This window comes from Phodopus roborovskii, unplaced genomic scaffold (genome assembly GCF_943737965.1).
Source record: "Phodopus roborovskii unplaced genomic scaffold, PHOROB, whole genome shotgun sequence".
NCBI classification, from domain to species: Eukaryota; Metazoa; Chordata; class Mammalia; order Rodentia; family Cricetidae; genus Phodopus; species Phodopus roborovskii.
The window spans coordinates 30,332,478-30,355,258 of record NW_026126459.1 but is presented as its reverse complement, the minus strand read 5'-3'; the positions used below and the strand labels follow the sequence as shown (position 1 = coordinate 30,355,258).

At 43.9% G+C, this 22,781-nt stretch overlaps 1 protein-coding gene across 4 annotated transcripts in view; it reads right to left on the bottom strand.

Moving 5' to 3' along the window:
* Positions 1 to 22,781, bottom strand: part of Myo1b (myosin IB) — a 159,638-nt gene that overhangs the window by 121,970 nt on the left and 14,887 nt on the right. For all 4 annotated transcript variants that reach the window (XM_051190146.1, XM_051190148.1, XM_051190149.1 and 1 more), the window contains exon 2: positions 5,043 to 5,186. In XM_051190146.1, the coding sequence (XP_051046103.1) occupies positions 5,043 to 5,177 (135 nt within the window). In that variant the 5' untranslated portion in view covers positions 5,178 to 5,186. The remainder of the gene's footprint in view (positions 1 to 5,042; positions 5,187 to 22,781) is intronic.

Sequence of the window (22,781 nt, the reverse complement as noted above, 5' to 3'; positions counted from 1 at the left end):
GTCTCTGCACCTGGGTGCTCATCAAACACCTTCTAACAGAGGTCTTTTCTTTTGATGGCCTCATGCCCTCCAATTCTAACTCCAGGTGTCTGTCGATTTGACTGGAATACTTAATAAATATTACACAGACATTTCAAGAACAATATAGTACCTGGAACTTAAAATAACTGTTTAAGACTAGAAAATAACAGACAAACTACATCAATGTGGGGGAGATTTTCCAGTTACCAAAGGCTTTATGAAAGTTTGCACAAGTTAAACACTGACACAGTGTTATCAAAACTGTCTTCATAAAGGGTGCAAGAGACAGACTGGCCTCGCAAAACAGACACAACATTTCTCTATGCCTCATGGCAGATGGTCCTTCCACAACTTTATCTAACCTTCTGATGTCCTGTCTCCATTCCCAACTCCCAAAAGCACACACAACACAGTTTGCTCTCCACCTTTTCTAGGAGCCGGCCACTCCCACATGCTGTAGTCCAGGCATTTCATGAGAATAGACTTGGAGCCTCCTCTTCCTCCCTTCCCTATTGGTCTAAGCAGAATAGAAGTAGCATTGAAGAGTAATCCTGTCCTACTCAAACCTGCTGGGTCTGGGTTAGCTGAGGAAAGAGAACCTCACGGTTCCAACTCTACAAGAGAAAAAGCACCCTTCCTTAAATTGATAGTCTGGAACACCGAACCAGAGCAACCAGCACCACTTCCGCACATCATTTTTGTTATTGAAAATATTTAAGAATTATAAAAATCAAGAGGATAGTTATGTAATAAGAATTAACATCAAGCTGGACTTCGAGTGCCAGCTCTGAGCTCTGCTAACAAACGAAAGGTCCAAATTTCAGATTTTCACTCAGTCCAGCCTGGAAATACCCAGAGCTAAGTCACTCACACAGTGAGCACTCCTGATGCACACAGTGAGGAGCACTCCTGATGCACACAGTGAGGAGCACTCCTGATGCACACAGTGAGGAGCACTCCTGACACTGTTGTCATTCCTGATGCACACAAACAATGGGAGGGTGAGAAACTTAAATTGTTTTGTAACAAAAAGAGACAAATCACTTATGGCAAACATAAGTATCCCCAGAAACGTAAGTTAGATCCACATGATAGAAACTACCCTGTGTATAAATGAAAAGTGCTTGGGAAATTTCAAGATGTACGAATGGACACCAGTATGATTTTTGCAGTATTTTTGTAAACTAACCAAATATGGGTGTTTGGTTACAAAAGTATGGGACCCCATTCCATCCCTATTTCCAGCATTTCTAAAAAATCGAGGCAATCTGTACTGGATTTTTGAGGCTGTCACTTTTACAAGCTCAATTAGTTTAACATAAGATCTTGAAACTGGGCTAATTCAGACCTCAATATGTAGATGATCCCCCCACCTGACAATTCAGACAGAAAACAAACTAAATTTATTGCTGGACACCAAAAATACTTCTGTTAGCAGACAGACACCTTGGTTCTTCACTTTCCAAATCTGCCCTCCTAGTTCTTACCTAAATTGCAGCTCTCCTCTTCCTGGACAGAACCACAGTCCTGACCAGTCACCCTAAAAACAGAACCATCTGACCTCAGGTCTGCCTCTTCCTACATCACAATAAAACCCACGTGAAACCTGCCCCTGCTGCAAGCTTGCCCAAGGGTGGGGGTGGGAAGGCCGGAAAGGCTGACAAAGGGCAGAAAGAACACAGAACAGCAGAGCTTGGGAATGTCACAACCAGCATTTCCCAGCCACTGACCCCATACTGAGCCCCAGAGACTAAAAGGCATGGCCTGCAGCTGGTCCCAGCTCGGAAAGCACTCTGCCAAGAGGGAGGGATAACAGCAAACAGCCTCTGACCCTGCGTGCCTCTTCCCTCTACCTCCCCTCACCTGGCCCTCCCTGTCTCCACAAGAGCCCAAAGCCATCATGGCTGGGAAGGACAGCTGAAGCAGTTGCACACACTGATGCTACTGGGGCCACAGACATGAGCCAGCATGTTGCTACTTAAACAGTGTTAACCCTCTTCAGAGGATATTCTTGGAGCATGCATTTTATCCAAAGGATTGCAAGGCGTCTGTCACATCAAAATAAACCCACATTACAGATCAAAACCGTGAGTTACTTTGGACGCAAGGTGCCAGTGAATGATTAGGCTTAATTCTGCGCCAGATGCTCAAAAAAAAAAATCCATTCACCCTTTTCTGGCATCAGACATTCACAGTCTGGGCATCAGGCCTTTGCGAGGCACATGCACCTAGGACTCATGAAATGGGGGGCACGTCTCTATCATGGCAGCTTCATCAACATGGATGTTCCATATTAGGGCTTTCTCAGCATCCATCTCTTTTATCTTTTACTCTTGCTAAGTTGCTGACCCGTGTTTGGCTGTGTAGAGTCAGCTGTCTGAAGACCCAGAGAATGGCAGGGTGACCGCTCTGGAGTGACTTCCATGCAGAGCAAAGCCTCCTCTCAGGCAGTTCTGTGTGTGTGTGTGGGGGGGGGGTGTTGAAAGGGAGATGGGCAGCAGGACCGGGAAGGACTAGACCACACAGGAAACTGTTCACACTATGGCAACACCAAGAGTTTCCAAGTCTAGGCCAACATTCTGGCCACTGCCCCTTACGCTTACAGGACAGATCATCCCACATGGCTGCCTGAGGACACAACAGATTTTAACAGTATCTTCTATTCTGAGGGAAAAAAAAATTGAAAACTCAACATAAAACACAAAACAGTATGATGTTTCGTGCAGGCCAAACAAATTTATAGTAACCCATGAAGAAAAAAAAAATCAAAGCAAGAATATTATCAAAATAAGAGCCAGAAATAAGTTGAACACATGGCAGTCACATTCGGGGCTAAAAAACATGACCTCGCCTATCATGCAGTCCTTGTGTTTTTTATTATAAAAACAATATATACTTAACTTAAGCACTACAAAATAGAGATCAAATATTAATTCTCCTATGGCCGTAGTACTCCACCATAGTACTCAAGGAGCAAGCCTTCCTCTATGTACATATTAATGCAACATAGACACACTCATAAATCTACTTCACTTTGAACAGCAGGATCATGCTGCAAGCATAACTCTCGAATCTGCTCTTTTTCCATTGAAAAGAGATTGTTTTGTCATCCAACTTGACAGCAGGAGGGCACACATCTCAAGAGAAGAGTAGCCATCCAGTACCATGGAAGACATTAATGGATGTCAACATCTACAAGCTAAAGTCAATTTTCTACTTTTGTCTTATAACCAGAAAGGGCATTCCAGAAATAGTTTAGAAAATAAAATTATGTAGAGCAAAAACACAGACATTGTGTCTGCTAAAGACTCACGGATATTAACACTGGGCATTTTGTTAAGGGGGATGGTTTTATTTTCAGTAGCCACAACACATCAGGTATTCAAATGCACATGATATCCTTCTCTTCTGTTTTCAATTCATCTAAAAGTGAGTTGTGTTGCTTAGAGCCAAAAAGAAAAGTGACCAGGAACATTAGTAAGATATAATTGATTGTTCCTATCTCTATCTCAGGGACCAGTGTTAAAGGTCATCTTTCATTTGCTATCAGACCATACTTTCTATTAAAGTTGCAAAATGGCCCAGCTGTCCCACCTGGGGGAGGAGGTGACACCAAGTCAAACAATGCCATTTCCCTGCCCTGCAGCAGCCTTTCCCACCTGGATCACCATTTTAAGTAAACTCTGAATTGGAACTACTCTTCAGATTCGCATCAAAGTGATATCCTAAAAGCAAGACTCGAGAGTCTCCATTACTGTGAAACTTCCCCCAACTTCCTTACAGTACCGATCAAGGAAGATAAGTCATTCACCTTCAGGAAGATGACTATTTCATTGAGTGCTGTGGTTTGAGGGCTTGAGGTGGTCTAGAGGTGGAACCTCTGGGAGGTCACAGGTCACTGTGCTGAATCCACAAGAATGCAGTTAGTCCATGGGCCCTAGGGAGCCTCCCACCTCCTCCTGGGAGGACACAGCAGCAGCAGCAGCAGCAGCAGCTATCAACCCAAAAGCAGTTATCAACTCTGAGTCTGCTGGCCCTTTCCTCCTGGACTTTCTAGAGTTACGAGAAATAAACTCCTGTCATCTACGCGATACTATATATTACTGGGTCCCAAATGGACTAAGAGAAATGACTACATAGAAAGGAAAGCTATATGTGATAGAAAATAATAAATTTTAGTTTGTTCTAGGAAAGCCACAGCTTTTCTAGTCATCACATTTCTGCCTCTCCTTTCATTTCTGTTTTCTCCCACACTGATAAAGAAAAAGGTGCACACCCCAATAATGCGGCTCATTTCGATGCACAGAGCACAGTTTTTAAAGAAAAGAGCTCAGAAGCAAGGCAAAAATCTATAACACCATCTCTGTCCATTCTATTCTATCTGCTTCTCAGACCCAGCATAGAAAAATCGATACTCCATTTCATTGGTTGAGTTCACGCTACACCTTTACACCACGCGTGTTTTAAATCCACTGTGAAGGAAGTGCTTTTTAAGGAATCTTTAAAACATGTGCTTTTTCTACAGGTAGATGTTCACATGGCTGCATTTTCATACGTGCTTTTATACTTACATCAATCACGATCATTCGAGCCTCTGGAGAATATGTGCTGATCTAGTTACCTAGGACAAATATCAGCAAGGCTGTGTCTTTCCTGACAGCTCACTGCCATGCTTTGGTGGATAGCTGCTAAGTGACCAGAGCTTTCTAATCTTCTGAAGGTGTTTGAGATGCCAATGGGGCTCAACACCATCTGAACTGATGTCCTCAGAGGGAGAGACTGAAACACCACACTCACTGTCAATACCTCGCACACAGCTGATGTTAAACACCATTGGGAAATACTTGTTTCATTAGTGTGATACCTACGCCAACCTAGCAAACACTCAAAACTCTCTGAGGCTATAAAACAAATACCTCTGACCGCTCAGGAACAAAAAGCAAAGAACGTGTGATGTAGAGAAAAGCCAGCTCTGCCACAAAACCCAGAATCTAAAAGCCACAGTTGGCCTCCACACTCACATATATCTCATTGTGATCGAAGCGCTTCTTGAGGTTGTCGATGAAAGTCTCCTCGTTGAGAGGTTCTAGAAGAACCATATCTCCAACGCCAATCATATTGTCCAGAAGCGAGGATTTCACCTCCATTTTGGCCATGGTCTCCAGCTGAAAGGCAGAAGGGAAAGTGTCAATTCTATGAACAAGACTTTCGGATGGACTCTCTGTGTAGCAGGAGAAATGACTTCCACCTGCCACATCTGCCTCCCTACTTGCTGAAGTTGCCCTGATGCCAACCTGCTGCCACATGAGCCTTCTCCCCAGTCCATCCTCCCAGGCAAAGGCCATCAACCGAGAGTGCAGACAGCAAGCCACAGTCACTGCCGTCCTATGTCATCTCTATCACCAACCAACACTTGCACAATTCCAGCAGAATTCCTCTCCAAAACTGCAAGCCACCCTGCCCCAGCCCTTGCATAGCAATGTCAGATACATGAACCTGCTTCCTCTAAGAGGACAGGCTTTGGCTCTCCAAGATTAATTTACAAGGCATTGTCCCAAGAAAGTATGTTTGAAATGGTGCCGGAAACACATACTGCTCACCGAAGCACAGCAAAGAACTTTACATGCAGTAATGAACTTAATCCTCACAATGACCCCATGTTAATACACTCTATCTGGGGCTACTGGGATGACTGAGTAGGTAAGGGCACTTGTCTCCAAGCCTGCTGACCTGAGTTCAATCCCCAGAACTCACATGGTGAAAGGACCAAACCAACTCCTGTAATTTCTCCTCTGACTTCTATGCATACATATCACGACATGGATGTACCCACCCCAAACACTAATTTTAAAAATGTGTATGAGGAAATTAGACCAGCAAGACAGACCGCTCAGTAGATAAAGGAAGTGCCACCAAGCCTGACGATCTGAGCTTGATTCCCAGGATCTAAGAAGAAAAAAGTTGCCATCTGAGCTCCACACCATAGAACACACTCATCAGGTCACCCACGCATACACAAAAGCAAATGTGTTTTTTGGTTTGGGTTTTGTTTTTTTTGTTGTTGTTTTTTTTTTTTTTTTTTTTTTTTTTTTGTGAAAAGAAAAATCGAAGCTCAATTTGCTGTGATTACGTGCAAGTGTTTTGTATGTGGTGTTAAAGAATCCCATAGTCTGCCAAGCTTAGTAGTACACATCTTTGAGATCCCAGAGGCAGGCAGATCTCTGTGAGTTTCAGACCAGCCTGGGTTACACAATGAGTTTCAGTACAGCCAGAACTACATAGAGAGACTCAGTTTCAAAAACAAACAAACAAAAGAAAGAATGTCATGGCTACTCAGACAGCGTAGCTACGGGGAGAGGTTTTCCACCCAGGCTCTGTGAGCTTGTTCACAAAGAGCACAACCCACAAGGAAATGGAGACAGGGCTAATCTCCATATTCTCACTGTTATTCTTGACTAGCCAAAGCAATTCAACTCACAATGACTAGCCCCAAATACTACTTCTCCTTGGCTCAGAGGGTAATGTTACCCTGAGGAAACAGTGGCACCCTGTACCAGCAGCACCCTGTATGTAGGGTGCCACCCACAGAGGAGAGCTAAGCCAACCCAGGCCTCAACTGCTGTGCTGTCAAGAGAACTAAAGTCCTTTCAAATGTCTTAACAAAGGACAGGGTGTGGAGTGTCTATTATCTAAGTGTACATGTTTTGTCACATCTTCCCTTATCAGGTAAACTCCCTGTGACATTTCTACTGTTTCCAGTACAGAAGTCAACTTTAAGGGATGGATGGATGGAAGGAAGGAAGGAAGAAAGGAAGGAAGGAAGGAAGGAAGGAAGGAAACCCCTGGAAAGTCAAAAAAAGGAGCTAAGAAAGAAACAAGACTTTTTCTCCAACACAGGCTAATTGAGTAAGTATTTAAGACTGAAAATAAAAGATTAAAAAAAAAAAAAAAAAAAAAACCTAATATATGCTTTAGTTTCATGGCAACCAGCCCTGGAATACCAGTCCCGAGCACCACTTAAGCCCAACAACCACAGAACAAGGAATGGCTCCTGCGCTGAGGTAGGTCGGGCTCTGTTTCAGAACAGCACTGGTGTGGGTGGGAGGTGCCTGCCATTTCTCCAGACTGAGCAGCATCCAGGAGACAGTCCATGGGGGGACTGTGAGCACCCAAGCCTGTCAAAATAAATCAACATTTAAGTCTGATTTCAAGCCCTCAGACTCCTGGAGTGCCAAAAGCATTCTGGGTTTGTAAACGCATTACATCTAATTTGGCAGATGAGAGAAGAGGGATTAGGGACTAAGGGAGCAGTTGATTTGAGAAGGGTTTCAAAAATAACCACCTCAAACCAGCAATTTAAACAAGTGAAGTGGCTGAATGGGAACTCTGCCTCGGGTGGATTTCTGGATGGAGTCTATTTATAGAAGCACCTGGAAAGACAACGCCGCCCGCTGCTCGATGCAGTAGCAGTAATTAGGCAGCCAACCTGTGCTGTCACTAAACCAGCCACACCCTCTCTACAACCTCATGGTTCAAGGAAGCTCTGTCCCCTAGCTTTGACATGCTATCCTCACCTCATAATCTGATGCTGGTACAAATCAATTCAGAACACTGACAAAAACTGAAAATACCATTTCTTTTTTTTTACAAAATATAACACACCAAAAAAAAAAAAAAAAAAAAAAAAAAAAAAAGAATTCAAACTGAAAAGTCAATGTAAGATTCATTTAGTTATGAGCACAGTTTGCCTTTTTAGCATCTAGGTATTTTGAGAGCATGCCATCATGTTGGTGTCCATCATTAAAGGTAAAAAGAAGACACAGGGAATCTGGTAGGAATACTTTCAGGCCTCCTTCCAAATGAACTGCTTCCCATACTGACTCAAGTACATTAGAACCATGCATGACCTCTAGTATAGGTTGGGCTCACTTTGAGATCTTAATAAAAATATCTGGTATATTTGCTCCACCAAAGAAAAAATAACCTATTTCTTTTTCTTCTCTGACAGAGCTATGACTAACCATGGAAACAAATTTCAGAAGCATTCGCTAACTCAATGTTTCCTTAAACCATCAAAAGAATTTCCATGGTTTTATACAGGAAAATGAGAATGTATGTTGGGCACAAGGAATTCTTTTTGTGTGATTCACAAATATGTGTGGCCATGTCAAACAAAAAGGGCTCTGTGTGTGTGTGTGTGTGTGTGTGTGTGTGTGTGTGTGTGTGTGTGTGCACGCACGCGCGCGTACTTGTGTGTGTTTGTTCCCCATTCGCAAAGCATTCTCACAGGAGTCTACATTGCTCTACCCCACCTCCAGGTATTAGCACCTGTCATATGTACATTAAGCTAGCCAACACAACACTAGCCCATACTCTCCTAGTCACTGTAACTCATTCAAGGCCAAGGCAGCATCTGATGCTGGCTGGAAAATCCGCACTGCAGTTCTGCCCACCTCTGATGGACTGACTTGCAGTTGAGACACTTGGAAAGGCTCAACCCATGCTCTTATCAAAGATGCTAGTCCCAGAAGGAGCAAGGTGGGAAAATCATTAGCAATGGAATCCTAATGACACCACAAACCTCTAGATCAACTTGCACGTAAGGTCTCCAGCACCTCATTCCTCAAGGTTTAGTTCTCTTTATGGTTGAAGTACATGGAGCTGGATCTTCTACTATTTTCCCAGAAAGTATCTTACATTAAATCCAAGAAATTGGTGCCAGAGGTGAAATGCCAGGCTCAAAAGCTTGAACTGGCAGGGCTAGGGCATACAGTGAGGTGTAGGGCACAGAAACTGCACATCTTAGGCCAGCAAGGTCATATTCAATATTTATTACTAGAACCACTGGCTGAGTCCTTGGGACTCAGACCTCATACCTGAAACACTCAGACTACCAGAGCAATGTTTCCATGACAGTGGCCTGTCTGAAGGACAGCAAGGGAAGAATTTTCTATTCAGAGGGGTCACTGTGCCCCCAGCAGTCCAGCAAAGCCAACAACTTGGCTTCTCGTGCCTGAGAAAGGGATAAGCCCCACCTCCCACTGCAAAAAGGTGGAATCCAGAAGGTACCACTACAGTCTGTTTCTTCTACCATCAACCAAGACTGACAGCTCTCCAACCATAAACCAAGACCAACAGCTCTCCAACCAAACAAAGACTGACAGCTCTCCAACCAAACCAAGACTGACAACTCTCCAACCATCAAGCAAGAATGACAGCTCTCTGCATGGAAGGAACCAAGACCAAGAGACATATTCTCAGGTCAGGTCCCTAAAGCTTGGCAGTATTTTTCAATGTGTGTTACTAATCCATGGAAGCAAGTCAACCTTAAAAAACAGCTACATGTTCAAGGAACAATAGTGTCAAACTCTTGCTGATAGTGACATGTGGTTGCTTGACCCTTACCGACAACTCAAAGACTTCAAACTCATAAGAATTGCCTAAATATGCAAGGCCCACAAAGTCTCCTCCCAAGTGCTTACCCAGAGGAGGCCATTTATGACAGATGCACAAAAGAACCGTCTCAGAAAACAGTGGGTGGCCAAGCTTTTTAGCCACACAGGGGGAGGGATCATAATATTGTCTGGAGCATTTTATTTTCCACATATAGGTAGCATAAGAAGCCATCTATAAAACACCATGTCGGGGAGTCCTTTGGAGGGCCACAGGAAGCAGGGCCCCTGGATCTCAGGGTGACTGAGCCAGCAACCAGTCCACTAACAGGTGATAGGCAACTCCATGGTACATGAGCTCTTTACAGCCCTGCCCACATCCACGAAGGCAACTGCTCCTTCCCCAATCTGCCCTCATCTCAAACACCTCCAAAAGACTACAGCTTTTTTCCGTGTAACTAGTTTTGTTTCCTGGAAAACTATATAGCACAAAACACAGTTTAAAACATTGAAAGCATCATTTCAAACTGTCCTCAAAATCAAAAAGAGAATGCAGCACAAGCTATCCCAAAGCATCCCGTGAATACTGTAACCTGAGAAGTCAACAAACTCATCTACCCCATCACTCACCTTACATAACAAGCTACCTACCACGAGATTCACTGTGACTATGAACACCGAAAATACGAAGACAGCCGTCTCTCCAGCTATCAGCCGCACACACGAGTAGTGACAGAAGAACACGTGAAGTTCATGCACATTCCACTATTTAGTATCAAAACGATGACAGAGAAAGCTATCTCAAATTAATAATCAATAGTAATAATTAACAAGAAATGGAGGCTAAGCAGAAATAATACTCATCTTACTGCCCCACAATGAATTGAAGCTCTCACAGACCAGCAACAACAATTAACGCTTTAAGCCAAAACATATCTGCATCTGGAAGAGTATGAACAAATGAGAGCTGACATCTCAATGAGTAACAAGAATATTAAGTCACATTATTTTAAAATCTGTAACAGCCGCTACAAGGGAAGCCAAACCCATGTTATGAGTAGGAAAACACTGAAGTCATGTCTCTAAATGAAAGAGGACATTAAGATGTGACTATTGCAGCATCCTTAGAAAGGTGCTCCAGAGGCAAGGGCTATGGGGGGACTTGCAACAGTACCAACTCCTTTAACTGACTCTGGTTCCACTCATTAACCTCCACGTACAGTGGTCCTGTTTACAAAGAGTGCCTTTTCTAGAAAATCAGGTGTTCAGTCTAACATTCAAGTCTCATTCCTTGGTATTCCCCTAAAGCCTATGGTACTCTTCTCTGCATGCTGCAGGCATTCAATAAAATACAGAGAACAGGAATGCCTATGTCGATTGACATCTGAGTCACACAGCAATGGGCATTCTCACAATTGTGTAAGTTTGGTCACAATTAGGAGGCAGAAGGAAGGTAAGAGCTTCAAGCCCCTTTGAGGGTTTCTCCAAAAACAAAAACAAACAATCACAATACCAACAACAGGACAGGAAACACAATCATGCACATAGCGCCAACCAAGTCACGCTCTTGAGAATGGCATGCAACACACATTTAAGTAAGGAAAATGGGACAACACAACAACATTTCATGAACAAAACAACTCGGCAAATCCTCGTGGCAAAACAAAAGCAAAAGACAAACCCAAAACTCTGCCCCATGGTTCAGATGGTTCTGAACCTAATAGGAGCCATGCACTGAGAACAACTGGAATTCACTTCCTCGATCTTTTACAACAACACCAATTACAGGTGTTGGGGGGAGGGGGCAGGGAGGTCCAGTTCAAGCAACATGTCCAAAACTAGGTCCTGCTGAGATATTGACATTGATTGAGTGACCAGTTACGGGCCCAGCAGTAATCACGGTATCTCCACCCTTCCTCCACACCAGGAGACATCCTAGCAAGAGGAACAACAGAACACCCCACTTTAAAGCTTTTAATTAAATGTATTTAGTGTGTGTGTGCGCATGCCAGAGCCCACGTGCGGAGGTCAGAGGACAACTTGTGGGAGTCTGCTCTCTCCTATGACAGTATGGCTCCCAGGAATGGAACTCAGGGCATATGCTCCCACCCACTGAGCAATCTTACCAACCAATCCAAAACATCCCCTTTTGACATTTCAAATGACTCTTCAATGACTAAGAGAAGTGTGTTCCCACTACAGGGAATAAAAGAAAAAAAAGAAAATAGAAAATGCAGAGGAACAAAAAGAAAAAACAAATCAAGATGCTTGTTTTGACCTAAATTCTTAAATTATGAGAATTTTTACAAAAAAGCTAAACTCAAACTTCATTTACATATATTTTACTTCTAAAAGGAAAGGTTTCTTGGCAGAGGACCCAGGACCTCACAACTTTTGCCTTCCTCCGTACTCTCTGGAGGGCCCTCCACTCTAGGCCAAACCCTACATATACATGACACACCAAGGCTTTGAACTGCCTCCAACAGCACCATCAACGAGGCCACAGCCTCCAACAGCACCTTCAAGCAGGCCACAGCTAACTGGGCCATGCTACACACTGGCCCGAACAATGCCAGCTTCCATAGGCCTGGGACCAGAACAAACAAAGCAGAAATTTGTGGAGATGCTGAGGAGAAGGTTTCATTTAGAGAAGCCTTGCGAAAGCCACCTTTCTGAAGGAAAAAAAAATGAAGTCTGATGACTGGATCATGTGGGACAGAGAGAAAAGCTTAAGGTGCCAGAGCCAGTTCCAGTTATGAGCCCCAAGAGGTGAGCTGGACTTCTGGACTTATACTGGCCTGATTTAACCTGGTATGAGAAGCCAGTGGCCTTGGATAGTGCACTCTAAGCAAGCCAGCTGTTAGGAAAGGGAAACTTGTGTTCTCCCATCTGAAGCTCTGTCCCCCAACTCTGCAGTACTGGAGGTGAGGCCTTTGGAAAACAACAGGAAGAGGATGATGGGATTCATGTCTTTGTTAAGAGACATAAATGTGAGGAGACACCAAGAAGCCAGCAATAGGAGACTTGGCACGAACCAAACTTTGACCTTCCCAGCTTCCAGAGCTATAAAAAATAAGCACCTGTTGCTTAAACCACTCTGTCTATAGTGTGTCACAGCAGCCCAGGCACTGTGACACACCAACATACCACCCTCACTGCTGTTAGTGAGCTTCCCTGTGCCTCCCCTGAAGAAGGCAGGCAGCATTCTCCATGTAGAAAGGTCCAACTAGCCCGGCGGTGGTGGCACTCACCTTTAGTCCCAGCACTCACAAGGCAGACACAGGCAAATCCCTGAGTTTGAGGCCAATCTGATCTACAGAGTGAATTCTAGGACATCCTGGGCTACACAGAGAATGTCTGTCAAGAGAGAGAGATACAGAGACAGAGACACAGACAGGACAGACAGACAGACAGATAGAAGAAAGGTCCAACTACCTGGCCAGGCAGCTGGCACACAGGTTGTGGTAAGTCAAAGTAGTGCAGCACATTCTTCTACCCCAAACACAACCTTCCCCATCACCTTACCCTCCTCACCTAGACCACATTGGGCTAAGGACCGCCCAAGAGTTCCCAATGACACACAAGAACATATTGACACCTACTCAGGGTCTGCCACGTAAGGGACAAACAGAAAGGAAACTCAATTCTTTAGGGCAATTTACTCAGGCAGCATGATTCTCAAAGGGCAGGGTTTAGTGGGCCACACACTGCAGGGTGATTTCTGTTGCACCATGTGTGTGAGAATGTGGGCTAATGTGCATTTGAGACAAGGTTCAGACTGTGCTAATTTTCACTCCTACCAACACACTTACTAAAATTTATATGAGTAGTGTCTATCCACCACATTTCCATCACAAATAACAGTTAGCTGACTTCCCAGTCTTTTATTTCATTGTTAAAGCAAATCCATGGGGAAGGCACCCCCACCTCCAGTCTCTCTCGAAGGCCTTCTGCTAAGACTAATGGGTCACTGGTTGGAGGGCTTTTGTTAGAAACCAAGGCTAGGGAAGAAACATGCAGGGCCTTGGGGCAAATTTCCACAAAGTAAAGCTGTTTGCCTTGTGTTCTGGCTCTGGATAACACAAAGGACATTAAGTTAACAGGCAGTGAAGATCAAAGAGATATGAACAAGAAATGAAAGTAAACAGATAACTACAAATGTGAGCCCATATGCCATGAGCGCAGCCACCAAGCAGAAAGCCCTGTGCAAGAGTAGGGGCTGGAAAACTATGGTTATCTAAGGGTTAACACCCCTTCTCCCAGTGTTTCTGCAAAGCCAGTAATGGGACAAGAATCATTGCAGACCAATGTCAAGGTTGCTTCCCACATGAACATGGAAACTGCCATTACCAACAAAAGCTGCCTAGGAGCTGATGTCCACTCAATCCCAGACAGGACATGCAGGACTGGAGAAAACAGAATCCAGACTTTGCAATTCACCAAGAGACAGAGGTTTGGGGGCTGTTTCCAGCTGTGAAAAATGAATATGGTAAACATATCATCTAGACTAAAAAGTGGCCGCTGTAAGAACAGTGTAGTTTTTAGATTACTAACCACCACATCTGACTGAAGCGAACGAAACACTCTGCTTATAAAAAGCAAGAAGTCAGGCCTCATGTCCCAGGCAAAACGCTACATCCAGAGAAAACACTACATCCTAGAGCCCTGCACTTGCTGCTTTAGGCATACACACATTGATCTAAGGCCTACACTGTCAAGCTCTTCACAGCAACCCAGAGGTAAGAAGTCTCACTATGCTTTACACAAGTATTACAGAAATAGTTTACCTGGCATGTGACCTGTTGACATTGCAACAGGATGTCATTTACAAAGTTCATGCTTGGGAACAGTGAAATTAAGTTACCAAAAAGAAATTGTAAATAAAAATCTAATAACCTTTAAATAAGTTTACAGTTTTGTGCTGGGCCACATTCACAGCTATCCTGGGCCACAGGAGGCCCATAGGCTGTGGGTTCAACACAGCTGAGACTGTGAAGGACCCCAGATCCACACCACTACATCTACCCCAGGGTTTGCCATCACAGACTCAGGCTGGCGTCCAAGGGAACTCATTCTAGTTGCAGATCCCCAAACTCAGGATGAAAGCAAGGCAGAGACGAAACTCACTAGATGTGGCTCCCGACTTCCCAATATGCTTTTCCACATTTGACCCCGAGAGGTCACATGCTCTCCCACCCTGTCTCTGGACAAGAATGACCCGGTAACTAACTTACAGTCACCTCATACACACGACCTCCCGTGGGCTCTATCTTCAGTCTTGGTTAGTCTCGGTGGCAGCCAACGAACGGGATCTGGAATGACCTGGTAGATGAACTCCTGGAAGTGTCTGAGGGGAGCTTCTAGATTGGTTTGATCGGACGTAGAGCCACACTCTACACGTGAGCTGCCCCATTCAAGAGTTGGGGTTCAAGATGTAAGTGAGCTGAGCACCAGCATCCATCGCTCTCTGCTTCCTGACTGTGGGTGAGGTACGCCCCAGCATCCGGGTCATGACTTCTCCATGACAGAATGCACACTTAGACTGTGAGCCAAAACAAACCCTCCCTTCCTGCAGTTGCCCTGGCCAGTTATTTTCTGACAGCAGGAAAGTAACTAATACACATACCCCAGAAGGAAGTGCCACCAGCACCACAGTCCTGCTGTCATCCTGTCCCCTCCCCCTATCATTTCCCAAAGGTAGGTCTGCTGGGTCATGTCAGTAACATCACGAAGGGACATCTCTCCAAGGCTCACCAACAGCAACATCCAGCCCCCCTCCCCCCACCTCCATCTTTGCTTCCCCACACCCCACAGAAGCAGCCCTCACCTTCCACTAGCCCAGAAGGTCCAGGAAGCTAGTTTTAAGAGGGAACATGTAATCATGCTACACAACTCACATGAAACGTTACAAGAATCAATGAGCTAACGTCTGAAAAGCTATGATCCCTGCGGGACAAGGTAGCCAAACACCATAAACCACAGTTCCATCCAGAAACACAAACTCAGCTGTACAGGGGAGCAGGCTAATTATAGCCCATAGACTTCTCAATCCGTTCCCTCAAGGCGAATAAAAAGATTCCAAGAAGTCAAATGTTTAGATTGGCGAACCTGAGAGCCTGGAACCCCGGCATGAATATAACTGCTCAAATATAACTGGCAAGCTGTCAGCTCTCATTGGCCCTGGTGGATCCGCAGATGCCACAAGCACCAAGTAATTATTAAAGTGTGCACAGCCGCCAGGGAAACCAACTTCCCTTCCAAACGAACCCACTTATTAATCAGAAGGTCCCAAGCTCGTTCTGTTCCACAGTCTTAAAATCCCACCAAAAGTACGTAACACATTGTCTCCCAAGTTCGCTCCTCTGACTAGATGCTGATGTCATCAGTTCTGGAAAGCCTGATTTCTTTTCATTTGGGGAATTCTAAAGAATGTTTAAAAAAACAAAAAGTCAGCAAATGCCAGTCCACAAAAATTTCAATGACATTTTCTCAGAAGCAAAGGAAAGCAGCTATTTTGGACTCAACATGGAAAAAAAAATGTATTAAAAGTACAACTACAGACAGCATAGAAAGACATGCATAGAACAAACAGGATGGCCCAACGTGCAGCTATCCAGGCATAGGGACGTAGCCGGATTCTGGGCTATCCACACGACAGCTGTACAAAGGATATCCTCCAACTTTAGAAATCCATCTAGTTATGAAAGCACTTAGTTATGAGATCAGATTACAAATTACTAAATCTACAAAGTAACAAAGGCAGGGAAGTTCATTCCTTCCTAGTGTGGCTTCAGCAACAACTCTGTAGCAGTGGTAAGAAAAGGCCTTAGGAAAGAAACACCCTAAGCAGTTAGCTACCAAAATAAAGTCTAATAAACTATGTAAACAAAGGGAGAGATGTTTATACATTTACATTAGGATTTCATGAATGTTTATTAGTTGAAAAGCGATCAAACAAAAATAGCTACGATGTTCCCCCCAAAGACCCCAGTAATATAAATTCAGATGGCGAAGCAACTTTGTAATTTGAAAAGAATTTAAAAAAAAAAATAGCTAACTTGCTATAACGCATTGCTTCAAGTAAAGTTGATTATAATTTGGAAGCATTTTCATCATCAATTTCCAGGTTATTTTTCTTTGTAATGTTAGAAGTGTCACTAAATTCGTGAATAGACGCTATCATGATTCTTACCCTTGCACTCTGCAGTATTTATCAAGAACTAAGAGAACAAACCAACCATTACAGCATACCGTAATAATTTTTAAGTGATGCCAAACATGTTTCCTAAAACCCATGTTTACAAAATGTCCACTTACAGATGTTAACTAAATTTGAATGACAAATCTGCTAAACTTTCAAACGATCTACAGGTTAATAGCAGTTACTTCCCGTGAGTGTAGGCATTCACTCAAAAGTGCTACATGTACACTTTTTTCCTTGAACACAGCATACCTATTACATTATACAAAACCCCATTGTTAATCAGCTTGCCTACGCAAGGAGCCAAACAACCTGTGTTCCCAAGAACAAACCATATCCTAAAATCCAGATGGGAAAAAGTTCACTTCACCTACAAGCACTTGATTCAAAAGCATTTTCAAAACCATGAAATTAAAAGGCTAAAACCTTAACATGTACAATTCTACTTTTTACAAGTTAAACAGACAGTTAGAAAGACTACAGTCATTTTTAGATGACATAAGTATAAGGCCCCCCAGTTTAGAAGGTAAACTGCTTACCAACTTTTCTCCTCCATTGTTTTTTCCACTGAGTTAACCAGCACTTTAGCACTCAGTTCATATGAAAGGGAGAGACAAACATTCGTTGTGACAAGAGAACACACTAAGTACAACAAATATTTTGCACACAGATAAGAAGGGGAAAGTAGGTCACTGCCAGGCTGGCAGAAGCACCAGGAATGGCCTGCATGATGAACTGCGGTGGACCGTCTGCTGTCTGTCGCCCACTGCTCCAACTGGGCACCTAGCCTGCTCCGAGCACAACGGAGCAAGAGACCTATGCACTGCTTCCCAGGCATTTGCAATCAAATCGGGTCAGTCGATCAACAGTGTGCATGCCACGCAACCTCTTCATCTCAAGATGTGGAAGATGGAGATTAGATTTACATTTCCAATTAGCAGTAGAGTGGATGGCAAGGCACAAGCAGATCAGAGAAAGATGGTTCGGGGTAAAAGCGGACCTCGATGGCAAAGGGTGACATGGATGTGACCACAGAGAAAGAATCTTTAAAGCACCAAGCATAAAACACACTTCACAGAAGACAGCCAAGTATGGCCCTCCTGGGCAATGGAGCTGAGAATAAAGGGGATACTGAGGCTAGGCTGGGGGTCCAACTAAAGAACTTTAGCTGTCAGAGTGGTGGGAGCCTGTGAGAGCTGAGAGGGCTACAACACAGCCTTAGCTAAGGTGTCCACATTGCAGTGGTACTGATGACAATTCATCCAGATCACAAGCAGAGAGTCACTGGTCGGCCTGAGGAAATGAAATGATGACAGCTACTCCAGATGATGGAGAGCTACCTGAGCACCTCTGAACAGATGCAGGGGTGGGCTCGTCATCCTACATCCAGATGATGGAGAGCCACCTGAGCACCTCTGAACAGATGCAGGGGTGGGTTGGCCAGACTTCTGCTATTGTAACAAAATACCCAAGGTAATCCATTTAGAAGGAGGGAAGGTTTATTTGGGCTGGTGGTTCCAGAGGATTTGGCCCATGGTCACTGGGCCCTATGGCTTTAGGATTACAGTGGTACACTGCATTATGGTAGAAGCTTGTGTTCACATCATGGTAGCCAAAAACCCCTCCCAACAGTGCCGCAGGCTGGTAAACAAGCCTTTAACACAAGGGCTTTGGGAAGACATTTCATATTTAAACTACAGCATAGCCAGCAAAAAAAAGCATTTAACTCATACTCTGAGTTTGCTGGGACAATGACTAACAGGGAGGGCTGCTCTGTGTAGCTGTTCACATTACACACTGAACAAGAGCAGACACACCAAGGGGGAACGGGTACTAACCATAAAAAAGGCACAGCACAAGCTAGCAGCAGGGACTCCAGCTGGGACTCCAGCAGCTTGGGAAGAGATGAAATGAAGAAATTAGACAATTAAAACCCGGGAAACTTACCAATGAGAGAGTACAAGCCTGACCTACAGGGAGACTTCCTCTCTCCTCCCGAGTCTCCGCCCTAAAACAGGTTTTCAAGTGCTCCACTGGGCCTGGAACTCACTATGTAGCCCAGGCTGACCTCAACCTCCCAAGTGCCGGGACCTCAGAGTGTGCCACCACGCCTGGCACATGCCCTACCATCTAAAGCTGTGTCTGAGACAATTAAGGAATAGAGTGCCAGCATGCTAGTCAGCTAAAAGTGGAACTGGCCTTTCAAAACCATATCCTGCCATATTTACTCAGTTCCAAATGTATAGTCACAAGTGCTCAAGTCACTTAAGCACAAAAATAACACTTCACATCCACAGCCAAGCATAGAGTCAAGAGAGCAAGGTCACATGTCATCCCATAGCAGTGCTCTTAAAGATCCAAATAAACACATGCATTGATTGCTATTTAAGAACAAATTTGAATTTCATGCTTCAAAACTTTACATCTTTAAAACTGCCAAAGAGAATTTCACCAACGCCACAAAAGACTAGTCTTTTGTGGAACCTCACAAAATGTGGATGCCCCTGCTCTAAGTATCCAAATAGTAAATCCATTTATGATTTCTCCATATTTGCAAATCTGATATTCAGGGTCTTGAAAACACTATGATCTTTAGCTCAGTAGTAGAGCATGTGTCTAACATGTGTGAAGGCCTCGGTTCAATTCCTAATACTGAGGTAGATTGGGAGGGTGGGGCTCAACTCAGATGACATTTTTAAAAAGCTATGACCTTTCATGTAGAAATAATATTAATATATTTCAACAGACTGCTAGGTGAAGAATATCATCTACACTCACTGCTATGGTTTGAATATGGCTTGTCCCTGTCAAAATTCAAGTTGGGATTCCATTGCCCAATGTAGCAATGTTGAGTAGTGGTGGGCTGCAGGGAAGCAATTAGATCAATAACGGATGAATGTACCTTTCCCGAGACTGGGTTAGTCCTATAAAGGGCAAGCTGTTATACAGCAGGATTGCTCCCAAGTCTCCATGTGGGCTCATGTGCCTTCCACTTTCTGATCTGAACCAAAGAGATGCAGGTACATGCTCTTGGATCTCCAGATAGATGATGAGCTGAAGTAAGTCTTTTAAATAAATTACCCAGCCTCAGCTATTCAGCTATTCTATTAGTAGAAAACAAACTAAGACTCACATACACAACACATATCAGAAATCCTTCATTTCTAGGGGAATACATACACATCAGAAAACTGGAACAACCAAATGCTTAGCATTTACTCCTACGGCTACTCATATTCCTTTATTAATATGCATGTCTGGGTATTCAGCTCAGCATCAGACAGGATCTTAATACCTACACCACTTTAATCCTCTATGCCATGTGTGTATGTATCTATGTCTCTGTGTATGTGTCTGTATGTGTGTCTGTGTGTGAGACTGTGCATGTCTGTCTCTGTGTATGTCTGTGTGTGTATGTCTGTGTGTCTGCATCTGCCTATGTGTCTGTGTGTGTGTGTATGTCTGTGTATGAGTGCCTGTGTGTGCATATACACAAAAAGAGAGTGTGTATGTAAGCTATAACACACACACTGAAATAATTCTGCCTCCAGACTCTGCTGGGATTGCACCCCCATACAGTCTAATTTTAACTAAAGTGGCCTTCTGAAAAGGAACTCAAAACTAAATTCTGGAGGAAAAGAATTAATTTGTGAAATATAAGGCAAATTTTTACTAAACCTTGGACTTAAACTGGTATTCCCATTGTGTTTTTCTTTCCAACCACAAACTGAAGAACACAGTGAGAGAAGCCATGAGCCCAGGATCCCATGATGATCCATGCTACCATCAAATACAATTTACAGTTGACCTGATGTAAATTTTATGACCAGGACACTGAGCATTTTGCCATATGAGGTGAAGTTGAGACTAAAGAAGAGTTGAAAACAGGCAGCTGAACCTGAGTTCATGAAAAGGGCAAGGTGTGTAGTGGGTTGTTTTCACTCTTTACTCTTTAGCTCTTTGGGGGAACGCCATCCAGCTCCCAAATACATATACACAGAGACTTATTATTACTTATAAATGCCCGGCCTTGGCTTGGCTTGTTTCTGGCCAGTTTTCCTTAACTTAAATTATCCCATCTACCTTTTGCCTCTGGGCTCTTACCTTTCTCTATCTGTTTATCTTATTCTGAGTCTGGCTCTATGGCTGGGTGTCTGGGTGGCTAGTCCCTTCTTTTCTCAATCTCCTCTCCCAGATTTCTCTTCCTATTTATTCTCTCTGCCTGCCAGCCCTGCCTATCCTTCCTCCTGCCCTGATAATTGACCATTCAGGTCTTTATTAGACAGGGACACTACCACAGCTTCACAGAGTTAAACAAATTCCACATAAAGGAATGCAATGCATCTTTGCATCATTAACAAATACTCCATAGCATAAACAAATGTAACACATCTTAAAGAAATACTCCGCAACAAAGATGCAAATCTACAGAACCAGGAAAGAGAATAGCAAGAACAAGGGCTGCCACAAGGGCCACAGCTACCAAGAAAAGCAAGCCTGTCAGCAGTATGGAGGTATAGGCAAGGGCAGAGACTGGTGGGATGCTGGGCTCACAGACCGTGTATGTTGGCTAGATTTGTTTTCTCAGAGTTCACATGACGAAGCCCTCAGTCCCAGCATCAAAAAATTTGACTGGCTTTGGAGAGAGGTCTTTCATGTTAAAGGGGAGGGACAAGGCACTGGAGAGGTGGCTCAGCAGTTAAGAGCACTGGCTGCTCTTCCAGAGGACCTGGGTTTGATTTCCAGAGCCTAGGGAGTGACTCACAACCACCTGAAACTACATTTCCAGGGATCCAATGCCTCTTCTGGCCTCTTCGGGCACCAGGCCCAGAGGTACACACACATACACGCAGGCAAACATCCACATACATAAAATAAAGTATGTTGTAGAAGGAAGAGGTGACAGATCAAGGGATGACCTAACCTAGTGAGAATGCAAGGCAGCCATCCGTAAACCATTCAAAACCTTCAAAGAGATCTTGGAAAGCCTGCTGGCATCTTGGTTTTGAACTTCTAGCCTCTAGATTAGGAGGGAATAGGTCTGTTATTTAAGCAGCCCTGTGGTGTTTAGTTATGGAAGCCTTGACAAACTGACGGCATCCTCCAGCCCCTTCTAGCAACTGCCTGTCTCTTCATCCACATCTAAGGTCTCTAACTTGTCTACCCTGGACAGGTACCACCCTTCCAAGAAACCATCTCTCCACACAAGCCTTGACTTAAAGAAAGTGTCCCCATGTCTCTGTGGTCCACCACTACACCCCCTTCTTAAAGCCTCCCCCTACAACCATTTGGCCATTCATACCACCCTGACCTAGTATCTCCTCCTTCCTCTACCCACAAAACAATGTTCTCCAGAGTCCTATCATCCACCTTCTCTTCTCATTCCAGGCTCTGGTCACGTATCCCAGATTTAATCTAATCTACTGCTGGAACCACACCAAGATATCAAGATTAAACATCAAGAGTCCTTTATCTGGACCCCAGGCCCTGACTCCTCCCAGGGTTTCTCCCTGGGTTCCAGTCTGGCAATTCAACCATGTGCTGAAAGTCCCTCACTTCCTGGATGAGTTCCATATACCAAAATGAACCCCTCTCCTATAGCCTTGCCTATGCTAACATCACTCACTCCAGAAACAGGTGTTTTACTCTGTTTCAACTCCCCCTGCCCCTCCAATCCATTAGTAGCACCCAAACCATGATGGAGATCTTCATGGAAATCTTTGCAGTCACCTCATTCTCCGTCTCTATTGACAGAAAAATCCACAGGATCATTTATGACTGCAAACCAACCCAACTGCCCCAAAATACAAGAATTTGCCAAAGAAATTGTAGCAGTCAATGGAATTCTATGCTACTATAAAATGTATCTACATAACTGTGCAGCATTCTTACCACAAAGACACAGCCAGTGTTTGAGGTGAGAGATCTGATCATTACTTATAATACACAGTTACACATATTAAAGCATCTCACCAAAAGAACATACATAATTATGTAACAATTCACCATAATGACACTGTAAAACTAGGCAACAACATAGAAAATGTCCTCTGTGCTTGCACTTGTTTCTGAGTAGACACATACAGGTTAGAGAGGCTTACTCAGAAATGACTAGTTTTCATTTTAAGGTAGTTTGCTAAAAAAATAAATAAATAAATAAACAACAA